Consider the following 18,731-nt stretch of genomic DNA (forward strand, 5'->3'; position numbering starts at 1 on the left):
GAAAACACTCTAATATCTAAAACTTTTTATTCGTAGGCGTTAATCATGCACACTCCTGTTAAATGGCACCTGGTTTTACACTCATTATATCAAACTGTATGAGGGTTATGAAACATATCCGTTCTTGTTTATATGGTCATATCCACTGTATTTGCTTATAGAACGTTTGTGTTGGATTGCTCAAGGCAGTGATTTGAAGGGACTGTGCAATACTCTGAGTTTTGCTGGTAGTGTTGGAAATAAATGCATGATGTTAACTTCAAAAATTACACTCAATGTGTGTGGAATCTGAGTCATTTACTGAGAACAATGTCTGTCTGTCTGTCTGTCTGTCTGTCTATCTATCTATGAATGAAACCACTCATAGCACCCTAAACAGCCTCACATCCTAGACTGAACGATTGGGACACAAATTGCTCAGCTAATTTCCCTTCCATGCTCTTTACTGCAGGGAATTCAAAACACATTCACAATTTCGATCATGTGAAATGCCATTAAGAACTGTGATGTGTGATGCTGTCCCTCATGATGTGCAGAGTATTTGTTGGAATGGAACAGCTGGAGATGGTGCTGGCCCTAATATAAGTTCAGCTCAGAGAAAGAGAAGTTGCAGTAGCAGGTGTGACAGACATGGCCCCTGGCAGGGAGCTTTTTACACATCTGTGCTACGCGCGGCCCCATGGGACCTGTCCCGCATCTGACGTTCTCTTGGAAACATCAGACTGCCATTTGGAACGGTATGTTCAAGAACTCCAAGTAAACACTTTCCTGTGTTTTAATGTTTTTTTCATTTGCATTACCCTGTATGAAACTTAACGTCTATCTTGAGGTCAATCTACTCGAATGTAGCACTGTTGTGTCTGGATATTTTGATTTTTCATGCTGACGTCAGTCTGGAATCTGGCACCGGACAGCACCTTCCTTTGATTCGGTGGGAGGTTGTGTCATGAGCAGTGATCCACTGAGGTGAAGATGTATCAGTGCGGTGGATGGCATCACTCATCAGCTGCTCAGACGATGAGAAGGAGGACAGTCTGGCAGGATGCCGAGCCTCATCACTCTGTAAGGTCGCACTCATCTGACGCTCTCAGACCAGCTTGGAATGTCAGTAGGTGAATTAGATTCAAGAGCGGAAGCCAATTTGTTGTTAGTGTAAATCCTAGTAAAGAGAGGAAAAATGTGAGCAGCTGTACACTTGTCATGCTTATTTTTGAAGGATTCTTGTCAAGATATAAATAAAGCATGAACTTTCAGCATAACAACATCGACTGCAAAAGACCAAAAGGGTTCATTTAAAGCAGGGGTGTCCAAACTCGGTCCTTGAGGGCCGGTGTCCTGCACAGTTAAACTCCAACTCTAATCAAACACACCTGAACCAGCTAATCAAGCTCTTACTAGGCATGCTAGAAACTTCCCGGCAGGTGTGTTGAGGCAAGCTGGAGCTAAACTCTGCAGGACTGACCGGCCCTCCAGGACCGAGTTAGGCCGCCCCTGATTGAAAGTAGAAACAAACAAACAAACAAACAACAACAACAACAAAAAAACATATCTTACAAATCAACAGAAAAACATATTTTGCCTATAATTTTTAAGAAAGTTAGGCTTAATTTATGTCAGTTTAGATATTTTGCATTGCTTTCATGAAAATTACGCTTCTTTTGTCCATATTTCATAAAAGCAAAATAAATAATTAAAAGATAAAAATATATTTAGAAATAAAACAAAAATACCTTGACATGAAATACACAAAATACTTGTAAACTATGCCAAATTCATGAAGCTAATTTAAGGCCGTTAAGATATTTTGCTTTATTATATGGCTTATTTGGCCCACAGTTCTCATATACGTATATATATATATATATATATATATATATATATATTATATATATATATATATAGAGAAAGAGAGGGAGAGAGAGAGAGAGAGAGAGAGAGGGAGAGAGAGAGAGATTTCATATTTGTTTGAATAGGAAGACAACATTATTAATAGTATAATTCATTTATGAATATTTGCACAAATGTTGTAATGGATGTAAAATACTCATTTTCTTTTTGCTAAATAATTTTTTTTCTTTTGATTTTGGGGTGAAATATGACAATGTTTGTGGGATGTTCTTAACACTACATTCAGTTTCATGAGATGGAGCAGAAGATGCAGCTGATGGAGTCTATGTGGTCTAGCCTCACATCTTTGTCTCTGTTTTTAAAACCACATTTCATGAAATATTCAACCAATTCTTATAGCATTTCAGCTATAATGCACTCTCGTGACCTACTTTTGTCCAGCAGCAGACATACACACACAGTAACCTCAAAAATGCTCTTCACCTTCACATGCTGATCATGAATTCTGCACCAGAGTTGTCTTTAATTTCCTTCTTTAGACCAAAGCATTCAACACATCTTTCATATTGATTTTACCTTAACAGTTGCGTTAGATCATTTACCATCCAAATCTATCTCATCAGTCAAGTTCATTAAAATCTGTTTTGCTATCCTAGGGCCAAAACAAAGAGGATTAATCCAAATATACTGAGGTACAGTTTGGTTATTTTATTTATGTTGATTATATATTTCATGTCTGGTTTTAATAGATAGAGTGTGTTTTTGCTATTAAGCAACATTAAGAAATAAAGTTGTTGTGCTTATGGCGATTGTCATTGAGGATTAATGTTGTTTGAAACTGTGGTTTTGTTGTTTATTTTTTTTATATGAATGCTTGATTTCCTGATTTTTAACTCTTTTCCCCAGTTTTTCTTTTTCTTTTTTTTTTCCTGGTGCATGTATGGATATACACAAAACTGTGTGCTGTCTAACAGGATGAAATTGAAGGGGATCACAAATGCAAATTCTGATATTCAGATGTTGCCTTGTCAGATTGTAAGGCAGCCGCTCAGCAGACATGCACAGAGAAAGCGCTGCAAAGCAGAAGATGTTATACATTCTTGTTTTTGCACCGCGGTGTTCCTTTTTAATGCCTTCAAAACACATTTTTATCGCTGAATGTTTAAGTGGGTGGGTGAGAAAGAGGAGAAAGAATGCGTGTGTGTTTGAGGTGGTTGGTCTGTAACACTGACAGAGGGAAAACCAGTGGGGGAGTAATTGCACTTTGCATGACACACACAATGAATCTGATGACACACTGTGACTGAGGAAAAGCATTAACAGCGCAACCTCAGATACATGTATGCGTGCACACTCTATTTTAAATTATTGTTAATAAATGTACAAACACACAACAATTCCCAAGACAAACGTCTCTAAGCCTTTGTTTTGAAATGTGGCGGTGGAGTGACGTCTAGCTAAATGTCGCCATCTAGTGGCGGTTAATAGACAGTGCACAAATTCCCATCGTCACGTGTATGAAACGCCATGAAAACGAGCAAAAAGTCCATACTTGGAAGAAAGAAGTGATAACTGCTGCACACTTATGAATTTACCGAGTTCTGTGACAACCTGACATCGCTTTATAATGCTTTCGAAAACCAGCGGTGCCTAATATAAGTGTGTCCCCCTATCGTTTGTTTTGTGTAAAACCGCGCATAAAAAACAAACAGCTGTTTGTCTCCCCCTAGCGGGCGTAGTTGAAGACGCGCATGCGCAGTGGAGATGCAGTCCGCGGTGGGCGGAGTGGATGCGAGGATGTTGAGTCTGTGACGATAAGCAACGTGAATGAAAATAATGACGAAATAGCTGTGATCTGGGACAAGTAGCGGTCGCGAATTCATACGGCACTGCGCAAAAGGCCATGTAAGTTTTGTCACATTAAGACAACGTGCAACCGAAAATAAATTATTTCAAACATGACACAATAGTAGCAACCTTGCAGTAGATGAGAATGCTCGATGCGGCTAACTATAGCACTAATAGTTACAGTGTGTTGCTGCAGGCTGCCGCGACAGCACACGATTGTTTATAATATTATAATAACCGTCCAGCATTGGTGCACAGTCAAAGCGATTGCAACATTTTCACATCATAGGGAAGATGTTTATTAAAACTGAGATGACGTCTGCTGTCACCAAAAACAAATAGACCTGCGTTTAATATCATTTAACGATATACAGTATCTCGTTCAAGACGTTTGAACTCGAAGCTGTTTTGGCTGTCCGCTATCTTTTTTTTGTCAGACGTCCTTTGAGTTCTCGTGACCTTGCAGTGGAGTGAGGTTTTTTAAAACCATGTGGAAAAATACAGCTGTGGAAACTGTGCCTCGAGGTTACTGAGGTCTCAGGCTTTAGCAATGAAATACGCAATTAAATTAATGGAGCTGATAACGCTTTCAAAATGTTGTTTTGTTGAGTAACATACGTGTAAATTATACTTGCATATTTTGAAATAAATACCAGTGCTTGAAGATAAATGACCTAAAACACTTACGCACCAATTTAGTTATGAAAAAAACGAAAATGAACCAAATAAAAAAAAAAAAAAATCATGGCTAATATAGTTAACATGGCTACTATAGTTAAGTTAAACTTTGGCAACCACATATTAACCATGGTTTTGCTACACTAACCATAGTTTAACCACGGTATTTGTGGTAAAACTGTGGTTATACAAATAGTAATCAATACGCTAAAAAACAACAACAGTTACTACACTTATACTATAATAAAACCATGGTTAATTTTCCGACAGCCGGCGATTCTATTCTACTTTTTAGTTTAAATCAGTGAAGATTAAAATGTTCTATTCTTAAGTGTAATGTTTTAAAATCCAAATATCAAAATGAAATTTTAGTCCATGTCTCTTTGACAAATGTAGAGCTCTTTCTTCTTGCAAAATGGACCTAAAAATGTATGTAAAACTTAGTAAATGAATACTAAAAGACTTTAGTAAATGAATGAATGAGTGACGAATCCAGAGCCTCCTCGGACAAACCTTATCTAGTTTTCCGAGACTAGCAACATTTAGCAAGCAGACTTTAACTGCTTTTTTACTGAAAGTAGTTTGTAAGAGTGCTAGCAGCAAGTCGCAAATCATGGTTTTAAAGTCAATGTACCCAGAAAGTACACTTCATCTCCGTCAAACCATTTAATGAGGCCAGACTGATTGCGAATGAAAGCTTGTATAAAGAACGAGTTCAAAATCATGCTGAACTTTCAGAGTCAGTGAAGTCAACCCAGCTTGGAAATTCATGTAATCCACACATTAAGATCACAATGTTTCTTCCACTATTGTGGTGTTTGTTTCGTTTAACAGATCATTTTAAGCTCAGCCAGCTGGCCGGCCACTCTGTGTGACCTCTGGAAAGGCTTGTTAGGAGCACTATGGGGAACACAAGCAGCGAGAGGGCCGGCATGGGCCAGGAAAAGGCCCACAGGAGGGATAGTCGAGGAACCAAGGAAGGAGACCGCCCTAAAATCCTGATGGACAGCCCAGAGGATGCTGATATTTTTCACGGGGAGGACATCAAAGTGTGTGTTGGCTCGCATTAGATGTTCATTCATGAAGAATATGATTGATGTTAATGTGTTCTGTGCTCTATCTTCTATTAGGCGCCGTTAGAAAAAGAAGAGTTCATCGAGTGGAGACCAGACCTGGAGACCAGTGAAAAGGTTCCCGCTTTAGATCGACCCACTGTATTTCGGTGGACAGGAGCTGGAAAGGAAGTCTATATTTCTGGCTCTTTTAATAATTGGACCAATAAGATTCCTTTGATAAGGAGGTATGTAAGAGTTAACATTAACGGAAACTATTGAAATATTCATCTTAATTGAAATGAACTAAAATATGAAAATTAGAAGAAAAAATTAAAAATGAACTAAATTGTGATGATTTGAAGTGATTATTTTTTTGATTTGATTTTTTAAATGTTGTTTTGGTTAATTAATCGTATTAAACACACATCAGTTTGGGTTGAAAACTTAACCCTAAAAGAATATTTGTAGTCATCACTGTGTTAAATGAGAGAGAAAAAAAGTTAAATATTAAGTTGACAGCCCTACTAAACAGTAATTAACTAACTGTAAATAAATAAATAAATAATTGAAAATTAAACTAAAATTTAAATGAGAACTGAAAAATATAATAGAATATAAATAATACTATTATAGCAGATTCTGCCGAAGAAAAAGCTTAAATCCAGTTAATTTTTACTTGTTTCTTTAATAGTCAAAACAACTTTGTGGCGATTGTGGATTTGCCTGAGGGTGAGCACCAGTATAAATTCTTTGTGGATGGACAGTGGACTCATGACCCAACAGAGGTGACGGAGACATCAATCATCACCATCCTCTATTAGTACATTAAAACCATCATTACACTGACCTTTTCTTCTCGTTAGCCTGTGGTGACCAACCAGCTCGGCACGGTCAACAACATCATCCAGGTGAAGAAGACAGACTTTGAGGTCTTCGATGCGCTCATGGTGGATTCACAGAAATGCTCTGACATGTCAGGTGTGAACCCAGCCAACCATCTTCTCATCTTTCTTACAGCCGTTTAATCACAAGAAGCTGAAAATGATCTGCTGCATAACTTGGGATTACGCAGAAGTGGTTTTGAAAACAGTCAGTCATGGGTTGTTGTGACACATTGTTTTTATTGATTATAGACCTGTCCAGCTCTCCTCCTGGGCCGTACCATCAGGACGCTTATGTGCCCAAACAGGAGGAGAAGTTCAAATCTCCACCCATTCTGCCCCCACATCTCCTACAGGTCATCTTAAATAAGGACACAGGTATCTCAGTGAGTATCTACCAAAGACATATGACACGCATTTGTGTGTATGGGTTTGATTATCATGTTATCATTTTATGAAATGATTTGATTCCATATGAGACCCTATGATTTCCCCGATGCTGAAAATGCAGATGGAATTTTGGAATTCAGATCTAAAGATGGAATTTTCTAGATAACGTGGAATGTTACAAAATGTATCAAAAGTAAGGCTGTACAATTAATAAAACAATCCAAATCATTATATTTGGACTAGTGTCTGAGATTATTAAACTGCAAAAAGTCTGCCATCTCACAATATGAGGACATTCCACATGAACTTTATCTCAAGGGCTGAAATTCCAATGAAATTAAATTTTTTGGGAAAAAAATAAAAAATCTAGCTTTATTTCATTGGGGCCTTGAAATATCAGAAGATACTTGAAAAAATGAATAAATAAAATAAACACTATTTTACTGTACTTTAGAATCTATACAGCATTAGAATCTATAAAGTTATGAACTCATATGCTCTAAAATATGTGACCCTAGACCACAAAACCAGTAATAAGGGTCTTTTTTTTTCAAGTTTGAAAGCTTTCCATTGATGTATAGTTTGTTAGGATAGGACAATATTTAATTTTTATATAATAGGACAATAAAGTTGGCAACATGACCCCTTTTGGGGACAGAGACACCCAGATTGTCAGCTTTGATCTAAATTTTATTTTTACACTTTATTACTTTGAGCGTTTCATTTGCATAATTACATTGTAAGGCCCAAAATCGAAATGAGTTGGGGCTAATGGAAATCCACTCTGTTTCCTCACAGTGTGATCCAGCTTTGCTCCCTGAGCCCAATCACGTCATGCTTAATCACCTGTACGCTCTGTCCATTAAGGTAAGAAACCAACTTTGAGCTCTGTGAGATGAACTGCTATTGATTTCAAGTCTGTTCTGACGACTGTATCTCCTCTGGCTCACTGACAGGACGGCGTTATGGTCCTGAGTGCCACACATCGCTATAAGAAGAAATACGTCACAACCCTGCTGTACAAGCCAATCTGAGAAACATAGCTATTCCAACACACAACTTACATGACCTCTGTCTAGTTTGGCTGTGTTGTATAGTATGTATTACTGTAGATAGAAATGTACAGAGATGCACTTTTGAGATAAATCCCACCTTAATGGATATAAAATAATCAGAGGCATAGAAATAGGTCAGATTTACTGGACAGTTAAGCACATATCTATTCTTTTAGAGGTTGGAACAATTTTTAAACCCACTATTCAGTGGGACTGGGCCAATTCGACTGAATAGAAGCCAGTACGGAGGTGTGTTCTTGAACAGTGTAAATAAAGTGTGACATGTTTATTTTAGTGTTTAAATAAAATATATATTTGTGTGTAGATAAATATTAATATATTATTAGAAAGCATAATGCAATTGCAGCCATTTATCGGTCAGAAAAAGGCCAGTTGTTTGGGGCCAAATATATAAAAAGGGTTTAAGAAACCGTTTTACTTAAGAAACTAATTCTAAGCTTTTAAATCCATTGTTTTTATTATTTACATTTTTTATCTTCTGCATTTTTATTACAGAACTAAATAAATATTGCAAATGTCTTGATGTAACTCTTAATCTCTGTTATGTTCTTTTAAATTAAATATCACTTTGAATAAATGATTCATCCAATTTTAGTTTGTTTTTAGTTTTGATTCTTGGACATTCTGGGTATATGTAGCATATTCAAAATCTCGGGACCTTCAAAAAATATTGGACAAACGTCTTGATGTTTTGAAATCATCAGGATATTATGTGCAAGTGGACCATTATATAATCCTTTTATTTATATAGTGTCATATAATGGGTATAATGGATCTGTCATTGTTTAAACCATATGAGAAGTGATAGAACATTTCTTTTGAGTTCATGTATTTAAACCTTAAAATTAAAGTATTTCAAAATTAAAGTATTTGCTCACTTCTGGTTGTCAAACATTAGTAGACGATGAACTTCACCTGGGCAAACAGACATGTATCCACTAAAAATTAGTTCATTAAAATTAATTTCTGCTAAGAAAAGTGAATTTAGTACAGATAGAGCATCAGTTGTTGCCAGATGCCATTGTTTTTTTTTTATATCTAATACTGAAATCTGTGCGTTTCACCTGGTCGAGATGTGTGAAATATCGCAGGGTGGCTGTGTATAATCTCTGTCCATGATGATTTTGAGGATTATAGTCATATCACACAGGATCAGGTTGACTTTAAAGGATTAGACTTAATCTGTTATTGCGCAAACCGCTAGCTAATGCTAACTGGCTAATTAGCAAGCTAACAATTTATCATTTGTGACCCTGGACCACAAAACCAGTCTTAAGTGTCAGTTTGAAGAAATTGAGATTTATATATCTGTAAATAAGCAATTTATAGAAAATTTGGTTTTTGGAATATTTGGAAGTGTTTGAAATGTTTGAATATGTGGGTTCTGAGGGTGCAAAAAAAAAAAGAAAAAAATTAAATAAATACTGCGAAAATCGCCTATGAAGTTGTCCAAATGAATTCTTAGCAATGCATATTACAAATCAAAAATTAAGTTTTGATATATTTACGGTAGGAAATTTACAAAATATCTTAATGGAACATGATCTTTACTTAATATCCTAATGATTTTTGGCATAAAAGAAAAATCGATAATTTTGACCCATACAATGTTTTTTTGGCTATTGCTTAAAATATACCCCAGCGACTTAAGACTGGTTTTGTGCTCCTGTCGAGTTCATCACAATGTTATGAAATTCATAAAAGACCATCCATACAACACGTCCTGCGAGCCAGGAAAGAAGGTGCAGTAGGTAACAACACGTCTTGGCCTACTTACAGCATCACGTTGCTACAGAAAAAGTGAGAACAATGTATGTTATTACTCAGTAGTTACTCATGTCATTATAGTCCTATGAAGGCTTAAGAAAATGACAACCATAAAGTGTTCTGGAACATTATCATAGGAGATGGATATAAAATACTCATATTTAGGTCACTCATGACGCAAGTTGTGCAGTACAGACAGGTCTGTCTATAATATAGGTGTACTTCAAAAATGAAAATTACAGTTTTAAAAGCATGCTTATGGTTTTATGATCAATGGTGCTAATGCAAAACATCCAGCCAGGCCATGTGAATGTTGCATTCTTCATTCTAAGCTGAGTTTGGTGTCTTAACTGTCATAAAGGGTCAAGACCTTTTGGACTAAAATTGTGCTGTTTAAAAATAATAATAATCACTATAATAATTAGATTTAGTCTACTATAGCTCTAATTATTCAATAAAGGCTGCTTGAGGTTTAACGGCTAATCTGGACACATTGTAACAAATTGTAATCCATTTCCTCATTATAAGCATAATGAGGCCACAAAGGCATGCAATTGTTCTAGACTAGGCTCTAGAAAAGAAACAACCGCAGACGTCAAAGATCAGCAGGAATGTTTGGAATGCTGAACATTCAAACTTTTTTTGCAATGCTGTATTACAGGTCATTTTTTCAGAATTGAAAGTGTTTTCCAAGGACATAATCTACTTGTAGACATTTGTGAGTCATTTGAAGTTAGTATAGTTTGAGGTCTCACTAGAGTTAAACAGGTTTAGTAGGTCAGCGGATGAACTGCATGTTGGATAATTATTAAACCTCGAGTTTAGATTTTGCTTGCTGACTTTTAAAGACATTTCTTCAGATATATTAATATTACTTTGAATTTGTGTGTGTGTGGGTGTGTGTGTGTGTGTGTGTGTGTGTGTGAACAAGGTTAACAAGTTCTCAAGTTAAATATTCTCATTTAAAAGTTCACCACTAGGAGACGCTATAATCAACTTTATCCAGATGTTTTAAGGAATGTTTACAATCTGATGCAATATTTAGGCCTGTGTTAAAGAAAATCATTTATGTAGTTATTTAATCAAAGTAATGATTAATTTAAACAAATATTTTATTAAAGGTCTGATTTAATTGTTTATACTTGCAAGAACAAGTATAATGACAAAAACAGAGATATAACGTTACTAAGATCACTTCAAAAATCAAATATGTATACTTTAACCTCAAAAACAGTTTGAAATGACTAGTTATGTTGGTATTTTCTGCTTTATTGACATTATAAACTTTTTGATTATGGTTTGGTTATGCAAGCTTGCATAGTAGTAGCATCAACCTGATTTTCTGTCATTTAGCATGCATTAGCATACTGTCCAGAAGTAAATGTCCTGACCTTAAAAAGAATTTGAATTTATGAATAACCTTTCTAACTGCGTCAATGGCATTCCAAAGCAGGGTGAATATATGAGTTTGCAATATAAAAGGTGGGAAAATAGAATTGATACCATAACAAAAGGAGAAGGTGAGGCAAATATATCAGAGAGGAAAAATGCATTCCCTAGCAACCATCTCTGACTCATGTGACTCTCCTTCAGTTTGGCCACTGGCAAGTATGACAAAGTCCTTGCTTTGTAAATATGATATGATATGTATTAACAATTTAACGCATCTTTGCAGAATAAAAATGTATTTTCAAAAATGTATTATAAATAATTTTTAAAGTAATTTTGATCTCTAATATATATATATATATATATATATATATATATATATATATATATACATACAGGTCCTTCTAAAAAAATTAGCATATTGTGAAAAAGTTCATTATTTTCCATAATGTAATGATAAAAATTAAACTTTCATATATTTTAGATTCATTGAACACCAACTGAAATATTTCAGGTCTTTTATTGTTTTAATACTGATGATTTTGGCATACAGCTCATGAAAACCCAAAATTCCTATCTCAAAAAATTTGCATATCATGAAAAGGTTCTCTAAACGAGCTATTAACCTAATCATCTGAATCAACTAATTAACTCTAAACACCTGCAAAAGATTCCTGAGGCTTTTTAAAAACTCCCAGCCTGGTTCATTACTCAAAACCGCAATCATGGGTAAGAGGTTAACCCAGAAGGCCATCATTGACACCCTCAAGCGAGAGGGTAAGACACAGAAAGAAATTTCTGAACGAATAGTATGTTCCCAGAGTGCTGTATCAAGGCACCTCAGTGGGAAGTCTGTGGGAAGGAAAAAGTGTGGCAAAAAAACGCTGCACAACGAGAAGAGGTGACCGGACCCTGATTAAGATTGTGGAGAAGGACCGATTCCAGACCTTGGGGGACCTGCGGAAGCAGTGGACTGAGTCTGGAGTAGAAACATCCAGAGCCACCGTGCACAGGCGTGTGCTTTTGAACCAGAAACAGCGGCAGAAGCGCCAGACCTGGGCTACAGAGAAGCAGCACTGGACTGTTGCTCAGTGGTCCAAAGTACTTTTTTCGGATGAAAGCAAATTTTGCATGTCATTCGGAAATCAAGGTGCCAGAGTCTGGAGGAAGACTGGGGAGAAGGAAATGCCAAAATGCCTGAAGTCCAGTGTCAAGTACCCACAGTCAGTGATGGTCTGGGGTGCCATGTCAGCTGCTGGTGTTGGTCCACTGTGTTTTATCAAGGGCAGGGTCAATGCAGCTAGCTATCAGGAGATTTTGGAGCACTTCATGCTTCCATCTGCTGAAAAGCTTTATGGAGATGAAGATTTAGTTTTTCAGCGCGACCTGGCACCTGCTCAGAGTGCCAATACCACTGGTAAATGGTTTACTGACCATGGTATTACTGTGCTCAATTGGCCTGCCAACTCTCCTGACCTGAACCCCATAGAGAATCTGTGGGATATTGTGAAGAGAAAGTTGAGAGACGCAAGACCCAACACTCTGGATGAGCTTAAGGCCGCTATCGAAGCATCCTGGGGCCTCCATAACACCTCAGCAGTGCCACAGGCTGATTGCCTCCATGCCACGCCGCACTGAAGCAGTCATTTCTGCAAAAGGATTCCCGAGCAAGTATTGAGTGCATAACTGAACATAATTATTTGAAGGTTGACTTTTTTTGTATTAAAAACACTTTTCTTTTATTGGTCAGATGAAATATGCTAATTTTTTGAGATAGGATTTTTGGGTTTTCATGAGCTGTATGCCAAAATCATCAGTATTAAAACAATAAAAGACCTGAAATATTTAAGTTGGTGTGCAATGAATCTAAAATATATGAAAGTTTAATTTTTATCATTACATTATGGAAAATAATGAACTTTTTCACCATATGCTAATTTTTTGAGAAGGACCTGTATATATATATATATATATATATATATATATATATATACTGTATATATTGCATATATATATATATATATATATATATATATATATATATATATATATATATACATTTTTAAAAGTTCTAATAAATTATAATTACAATAAATATAGTTATCAAATTGCTTTTTTATTCCTATCTATCCATCTCTTTCTTATAAAAAGTTATAGCAACTTTTCACACACACACACACACACACACACACACACACACAAAAGGTGTTTTAAAGGTGTATTAAAACACACACACACACACACACACACACACACGCACGCACGCACACACACGCACGCACACACACACACATACACACACACAATGTATGTTAAAAATTATACTTTGAATTTAAGTCATTTTAAGACATTTAATCATTTTTAAACTGTACTATAAATATTTTCTAAAATAAAAATGATAAAAGTTATTGTATTTATGTACACATGTACGCATAATATACTTGAATATTTTACAAATTAACAATTTTCACTGGCTTTTTAATAACACCTCAACTTCTAGGTCTTTAAACATGACACATTTTATGTTATAGGGTCGTATAATACATCACCTCCTGCATTAAAGAACACGTGTAGCCTACAGGACATACTAACAACAACAGCTTGCTTTCACTGTTCCTTTCCCCGGCCCCTCTCCTTTCCTGTTTGCGCCTGTGACAACAAAGCCCCCGATTCCCCTGTGCTATCAACTTACTGCACCAAAAACATGAGAGTCTCTCTTCTTTTCGTAGAAATTCCTTAAGCACAGAGAAGCCTCATTCAGGGAATCACGTGTGTCAAGAACAAAAGATCTGGCACTCAACCAGAAGCCTTTAGGGGATTCAACTAAACCTAGGGAACATCGACATCCCAGCAAGTACCCATGAACACACCCGAGGAACATCAGCAATATTTCCTCTCTCTAGAAGACATAACGTAATAATACATCATTCTGCTAGAATGAAGCGCTGTCTAAGAACAGCATTACACATAAAGACAGGAGACAAGATGTTTGTAATAATCTGCATTGTGCAGCCAGTGCTAACAATTCAGTTCAAGTTTTCAATTCAAGTTTATTTGCATAGCGCTTTTCATGATACAAATCGTGGCAAAGCAACTTTACAGAAAATTAATTTTCTGCAATATATTTAGTAGTAGTTTATCAGTGATGACTGTCAGTTAATGTACACATGGCATAAATGTACAGAAAAATCAGTTAAAGAAGAAATCAAACAGACGATGAACACTATTAACAGCAATTATTATGATGTTAATATGATGCAATCAACTTATAGTAAAATTTGGTAGTTCTTTATGTTGTTTCAGGGTTGGCATCATCTGAGGTCCTCTGAGGGGTTGGCATCATCCCTCTAGTTGCAAATTGTAATCCAAGAGATTCTTTGTAGTTTTTTTGTCCAACAAGCAGTGCTTGAAGTGGGTACACAGTACCGGCACTTCTATATTTCAGCCTTTAGAGTACCTGCACTTTTTTGTGCGTACCGGCACTTCTGACATGCTGCCGGTACTCAGAGTAAAAGCATCAGGGTCTGGGTGATTATATGATCCCATATATGATTAGAAAGTACACTATATGAATCATACTACCCAGGCTGGATCACCTCTCATCTCGACCAGTCACGTGAATTAATGCAAGCGGAGTGTGTGGGGAGCGAGAGCATGTCAGGGGAGGCGTGCAGAGTAATAGAATAACAATTAATGCTTGATTACTAATTTGAATCAGTACTTTATAACAAAAATAATATCTAAAAACTAAAATAAGCAGGCTTTTGCGATGACATCATTTTAAACTGGTATACTCCTGGAAAGTCCAAGGATCCAGTAAACAAATTCAAACAGTAAGTTCAAAACAGCGCTAATGCAGAGAAAACACGGCTCATTTCATCAGCGATTGTGGAGAAAATAGTGACTTACGTCCAGATGTCAGTAAAATTATTATTTTCAGAGTATATTTAGCTTAAAAGCAAGAGTGTTTAATGAATGCTGATTATGCATTGATCAGAGATTTAGTGATTCTGAATGGATCCATAGAGTAGTAAAGGCAGGAGATTTAGTGGTCTTAGGCGTCTCCCTGTGGTCCTATTTGGTATCGTAGCTTGACTAGTGCTAATTTGTATTGAAGACTTTTAATTATTGATTGATTGGTTGTGGTACTATGCATACATTGTGAATTATTAAAAAAGTACTTATTTATTAATATAAATAAATAATTAAATAAATAAATAAGTGGTCATCCAGTCTTTTGCATTTTTAACACACTCTTATCGCTTAGATAATTTAGAAGTTTCATCTGGTCTTGTTGAGAGATATAGTTGAGTATCATCAGCATAACAGGGGAAACTAATCCCATATTTTCTAATAATATTACCAAGGGGCAACATATTGAAATATAGCAGAGGACCTAGGACAGATCCTTGTGGCACTCCATACTTTACTGGTGATAATTGAGATGAATCCCCGTTTAAATAAACAAAGTGGTAGCAATCGGACAGGTAGGATCTAAACCATCTTAAAGCCTGCCCTTGGATGCCTGTATAGTTTTGTAATCGATCTATGAGTATGTTATGATCTATGGTGTCGAACGCAGCACTAAGATCAAGTAAAACTAGCAATGAGATGCAGCCGTGGTCTGACACAAGAAGCAAGTCATTTGTATTTTTTACAAGTGCAGTTTCTGTGCTATGATGGGGCCTGAAACCCGACTGAAATTCCTCATAGAGATTTTTTTTTTTTTTAGCAGGAAGGAGCACAACTGAGCAGGCACAACTTTTTCTAAAAGCTAAAAGTTTAGACAAACAGAAGATTTAAAATGGGTCTGTAATTTGCCAGTTCTAGTTGTGGTTTCTTAATAAGAGGCTTAATAACCGCCAGCTTGAATGGTTTTGGAACGTGACCTAAAGATAAGGACGAGTTAATAATATTGAGAAGTGGTTCTTGGTCTGCTACAGGTAACATCTCTTTCAGTAATTTAGTGGGTACAGGATCTAATAAACATGTTGTTGGTTTAGATGCAGTGATAAGTTTATTTAGCTTATCCATATGACATAACGTCATATGATTATGAATCATATAATATTCAATAAGGCCATATAATTTGGTCCACTCAGAGATAGAATATTAAAAATGCAAGCTAGTTTGATGGGGAGACACCTTTGAATTACATAAATCACCTCAGATGACAAGGGAGAGGAACAGTGTGTATGACAAACTCATTCTAGTCTATTGCTTCATTCACTAGACTGAATAAATCACCAAAAGTTGTGGTGAAATCAGAGTTCAGAGAGGTGGAGGAATGAGATTCAGATTCCCCTGACATTCCTGTTGTACCCTGGGACTGAAAAAGTAAAATTATTGTTTTACAAAATTGTTTTACTAAATGTAATGTTTGATGAGGAAATTGTATGTGATCATGTCTTATAGACAGCAAGCGCATATTTCCCATTCTTACAGTTCATATGTTTGCGTCATTTCACCATACAGTAGTCCCTGCTGAGGGAAGACATGACGTATCTTATATTTCATCAGGTCTGATGATGGCTGATCCCTGTTAAAGCAGACTAGATGTTTGTAGGTAGGAATGCGCTTTGTTCGCAATCATGATGCCAGCTGCTGCACAGATATCATCATGTGAATCATATCATACTCAGAGACATGAGAGGATGAGGTTACAGAGAGCGGTAACAGATAGTGTTTGATTTCCCGCCAAAATCCACAAATCTTTGTTCAGTGATAAGCAGTCTTATTCTTATTCAAAGTAAAGTTATTTAATGTGTATTGCACGCAGCATTTATTTGATAAAAAAATACAGCAAAAACAGTAATATTGCAAAATATTATTACTGTTTCAAATAAATAATTTCTACTTGCATATGTTTTAAAATGTCATTTATTCCTGTGATTTTTAGCTTCATTACTCCAGTCTTCAGTGTCACATGATCCTTCAAAAATCATTCTATATATGCTGATTTGATGTTCAATAAACATTTCTTATTATTATCATTGCTGAAAACAGTTGTGCTGCTTAATATTTTTTTTTTTTTTTTGTGGAAAATGTGATACAAATTTTTCTGGATTTTTTTCAGAATTGGATAGAACTGAAATCATCCTTGCTGGATAAAGGTATTAAAAAAATTCAAATGGTATGTTATGTCAAATGAGATTATTATTATTTTTTTCTTTGAAAATCACATTAATTTTTTTATTTGACATTTTTCAAAACTGAAACTTACTATCTCTATTTTGTAATTATTTTAAATGTTTTATCATCTTTATAGTTCCAGGCCCAGTTTTCAATCTTTAAATATCGAAATCTTTTATAATAATAATAATTACATATTAATTATGATAATCTAAACAATGAGTGAAATAAGCTGGATCAATTTCTGTATTTGTTTTGTGTAAAATTAATTTATATTATTGTTTACACAGATTTTGTATATATTGTTTATGTCTGCTTTGTTTTTTTTTCAACACAACCAAACATTTTGTCAAAAATATGTGTACTTGTTTACCAAGGAGACAACATTGCTGAAGAGCTTGAAACAAGAGGACAATTTTTTTTTAAAGAATATACAAATATTTTTAATTGAGAGTTATTTACAATCAAGCTGTACAGTATTTTCATGAAATTACACAAATTGATTGTGAAAATATTATTCAGTTGTTTGTATTTAGGATGTGGAAATTGCTATGACAAAGGAGTCAAAAAATAGTTGTGATGCAAAGTGGTGGAAATTGTAATGATATTCTTCTGTAAACTATTAGACATTGTTTGTGGACAAATTAAACTAGTGACCGTGTCCATAAATTTTCAAAATAGGTTATTTATTGGCATCCATGGTTCCATGAAGAAACTTTAACATCCATGTAGCCTTCCCATTGCACAAACAATAATTTGTAATGGAAAATGGTTCTTTAGATTATTAATTTGTTATAAAGATTTTTATAGTAGAATTTTTTTTTAGGTTTTATATGAAAGCTTCTTTGAGGAACCAAAAATGGTTCTTTTGTGAAACTCCCTTTAGGAAGCTTTATTTGTAAGAGTGAAAGGGTTGCACGTGAGTTTGGGAACAGAATGAGGAGACTGTGGATACAGGTGGTTATGAAGGATTTGTTTGTTTCTGACATCATTACAAACATAAACTGTTGGAGGGGAGGCACCTCAGAAATGCATCAATCAATGCACATAACAAGGGAGAGGTATGAGACAAGGACATTCCAGTGTGTTTGCCTCACTACACGGGCTGAACCAATCCCAGTAAGTCATCATGAAATCACGGCTGTCGGCTGCAGTCGTGGGAGATTTTCCCTGCCTTGTACTCGCTGTAACTCGATTCACGTTATCCATGCACGAAACCTTCTCTCCAGTGCCAGCTGTATCTATTTGCGCAATATACTTTTAGTCCAGGTAGGATTCTCCTGTCCCTGTTCTCGAGTGTGCACGAGAGGAACGATGGAAGACTTGTGTGAGCCATTTCAGCTTCTCAGTTTCTACTTGGGTGTCCATATTGTTACCGCAGATACCTATTTCTATAGGGAAAATTAAGGGAATTTTATCTGCATTTAATATCAATTAGTTTATTATGTGAAACTTTAAAATGTATTTATTTATTTATTATTATTTTTTTATATAATAAGCAGCACATGTGGGATTGCATGTGATATGCATGCTTTTAAGTCATGACTTTTTTTCTAAATTTAAAGTGCAAAAAGTCACAAACTTTTGTTATTTAAATATATATATATATATATATATATATATATATATATATATATATATTATATATATATATATATATATATATA

At 35.5% G+C, this 18,731-nt stretch overlaps 1 protein-coding gene across 2 annotated transcripts; it reads left to right on the forward strand.

Moving 5' to 3' along the window:
* The first annotated feature begins 3,594 nt into the window (after positions 1-3,594).
* prkab1a (protein kinase, AMP-activated, beta 1 non-catalytic subunit, a) lies at positions 3,595-8,361 on the forward strand. Of its 2 annotated transcripts, none has more exons than XM_019111473.2 (8): positions 3,595-3,753; positions 5,220-5,423; positions 5,505-5,674; positions 6,121-6,214; positions 6,293-6,407; positions 6,563-6,696; positions 7,499-7,567; positions 7,657-8,361. In XM_019111473.2, exons 2-8 carry the CDS (start codon positions 5,277-5,279, stop codon positions 7,732-7,734), a joined length of 807 nt encoding a protein of 268 aa, XP_018967018.1. In that variant the 5' UTR covers positions 3,595-3,753; positions 5,220-5,276; the 3' UTR covers positions 7,735-8,361. The 2 variants fall into 2 exon arrangements, with proteins under 2 accessions (XP_018967018.1, XP_018967019.1); XM_019111474.2 differs by having other exon boundaries at positions 3,607-3,753; positions 5,209-5,423.
* Positions 8,362-18,731: the final 10,370 nt, after the last annotated feature.

Source organism: Cyprinus carpio, chromosome B10, assembly GCF_018340385.1.
Source record: "Cyprinus carpio isolate SPL01 chromosome B10, ASM1834038v1, whole genome shotgun sequence".
Lineage (NCBI taxonomy): Eukaryota > Metazoa > Chordata > Actinopteri > Cypriniformes > Cyprinidae > Cyprinus > Cyprinus carpio.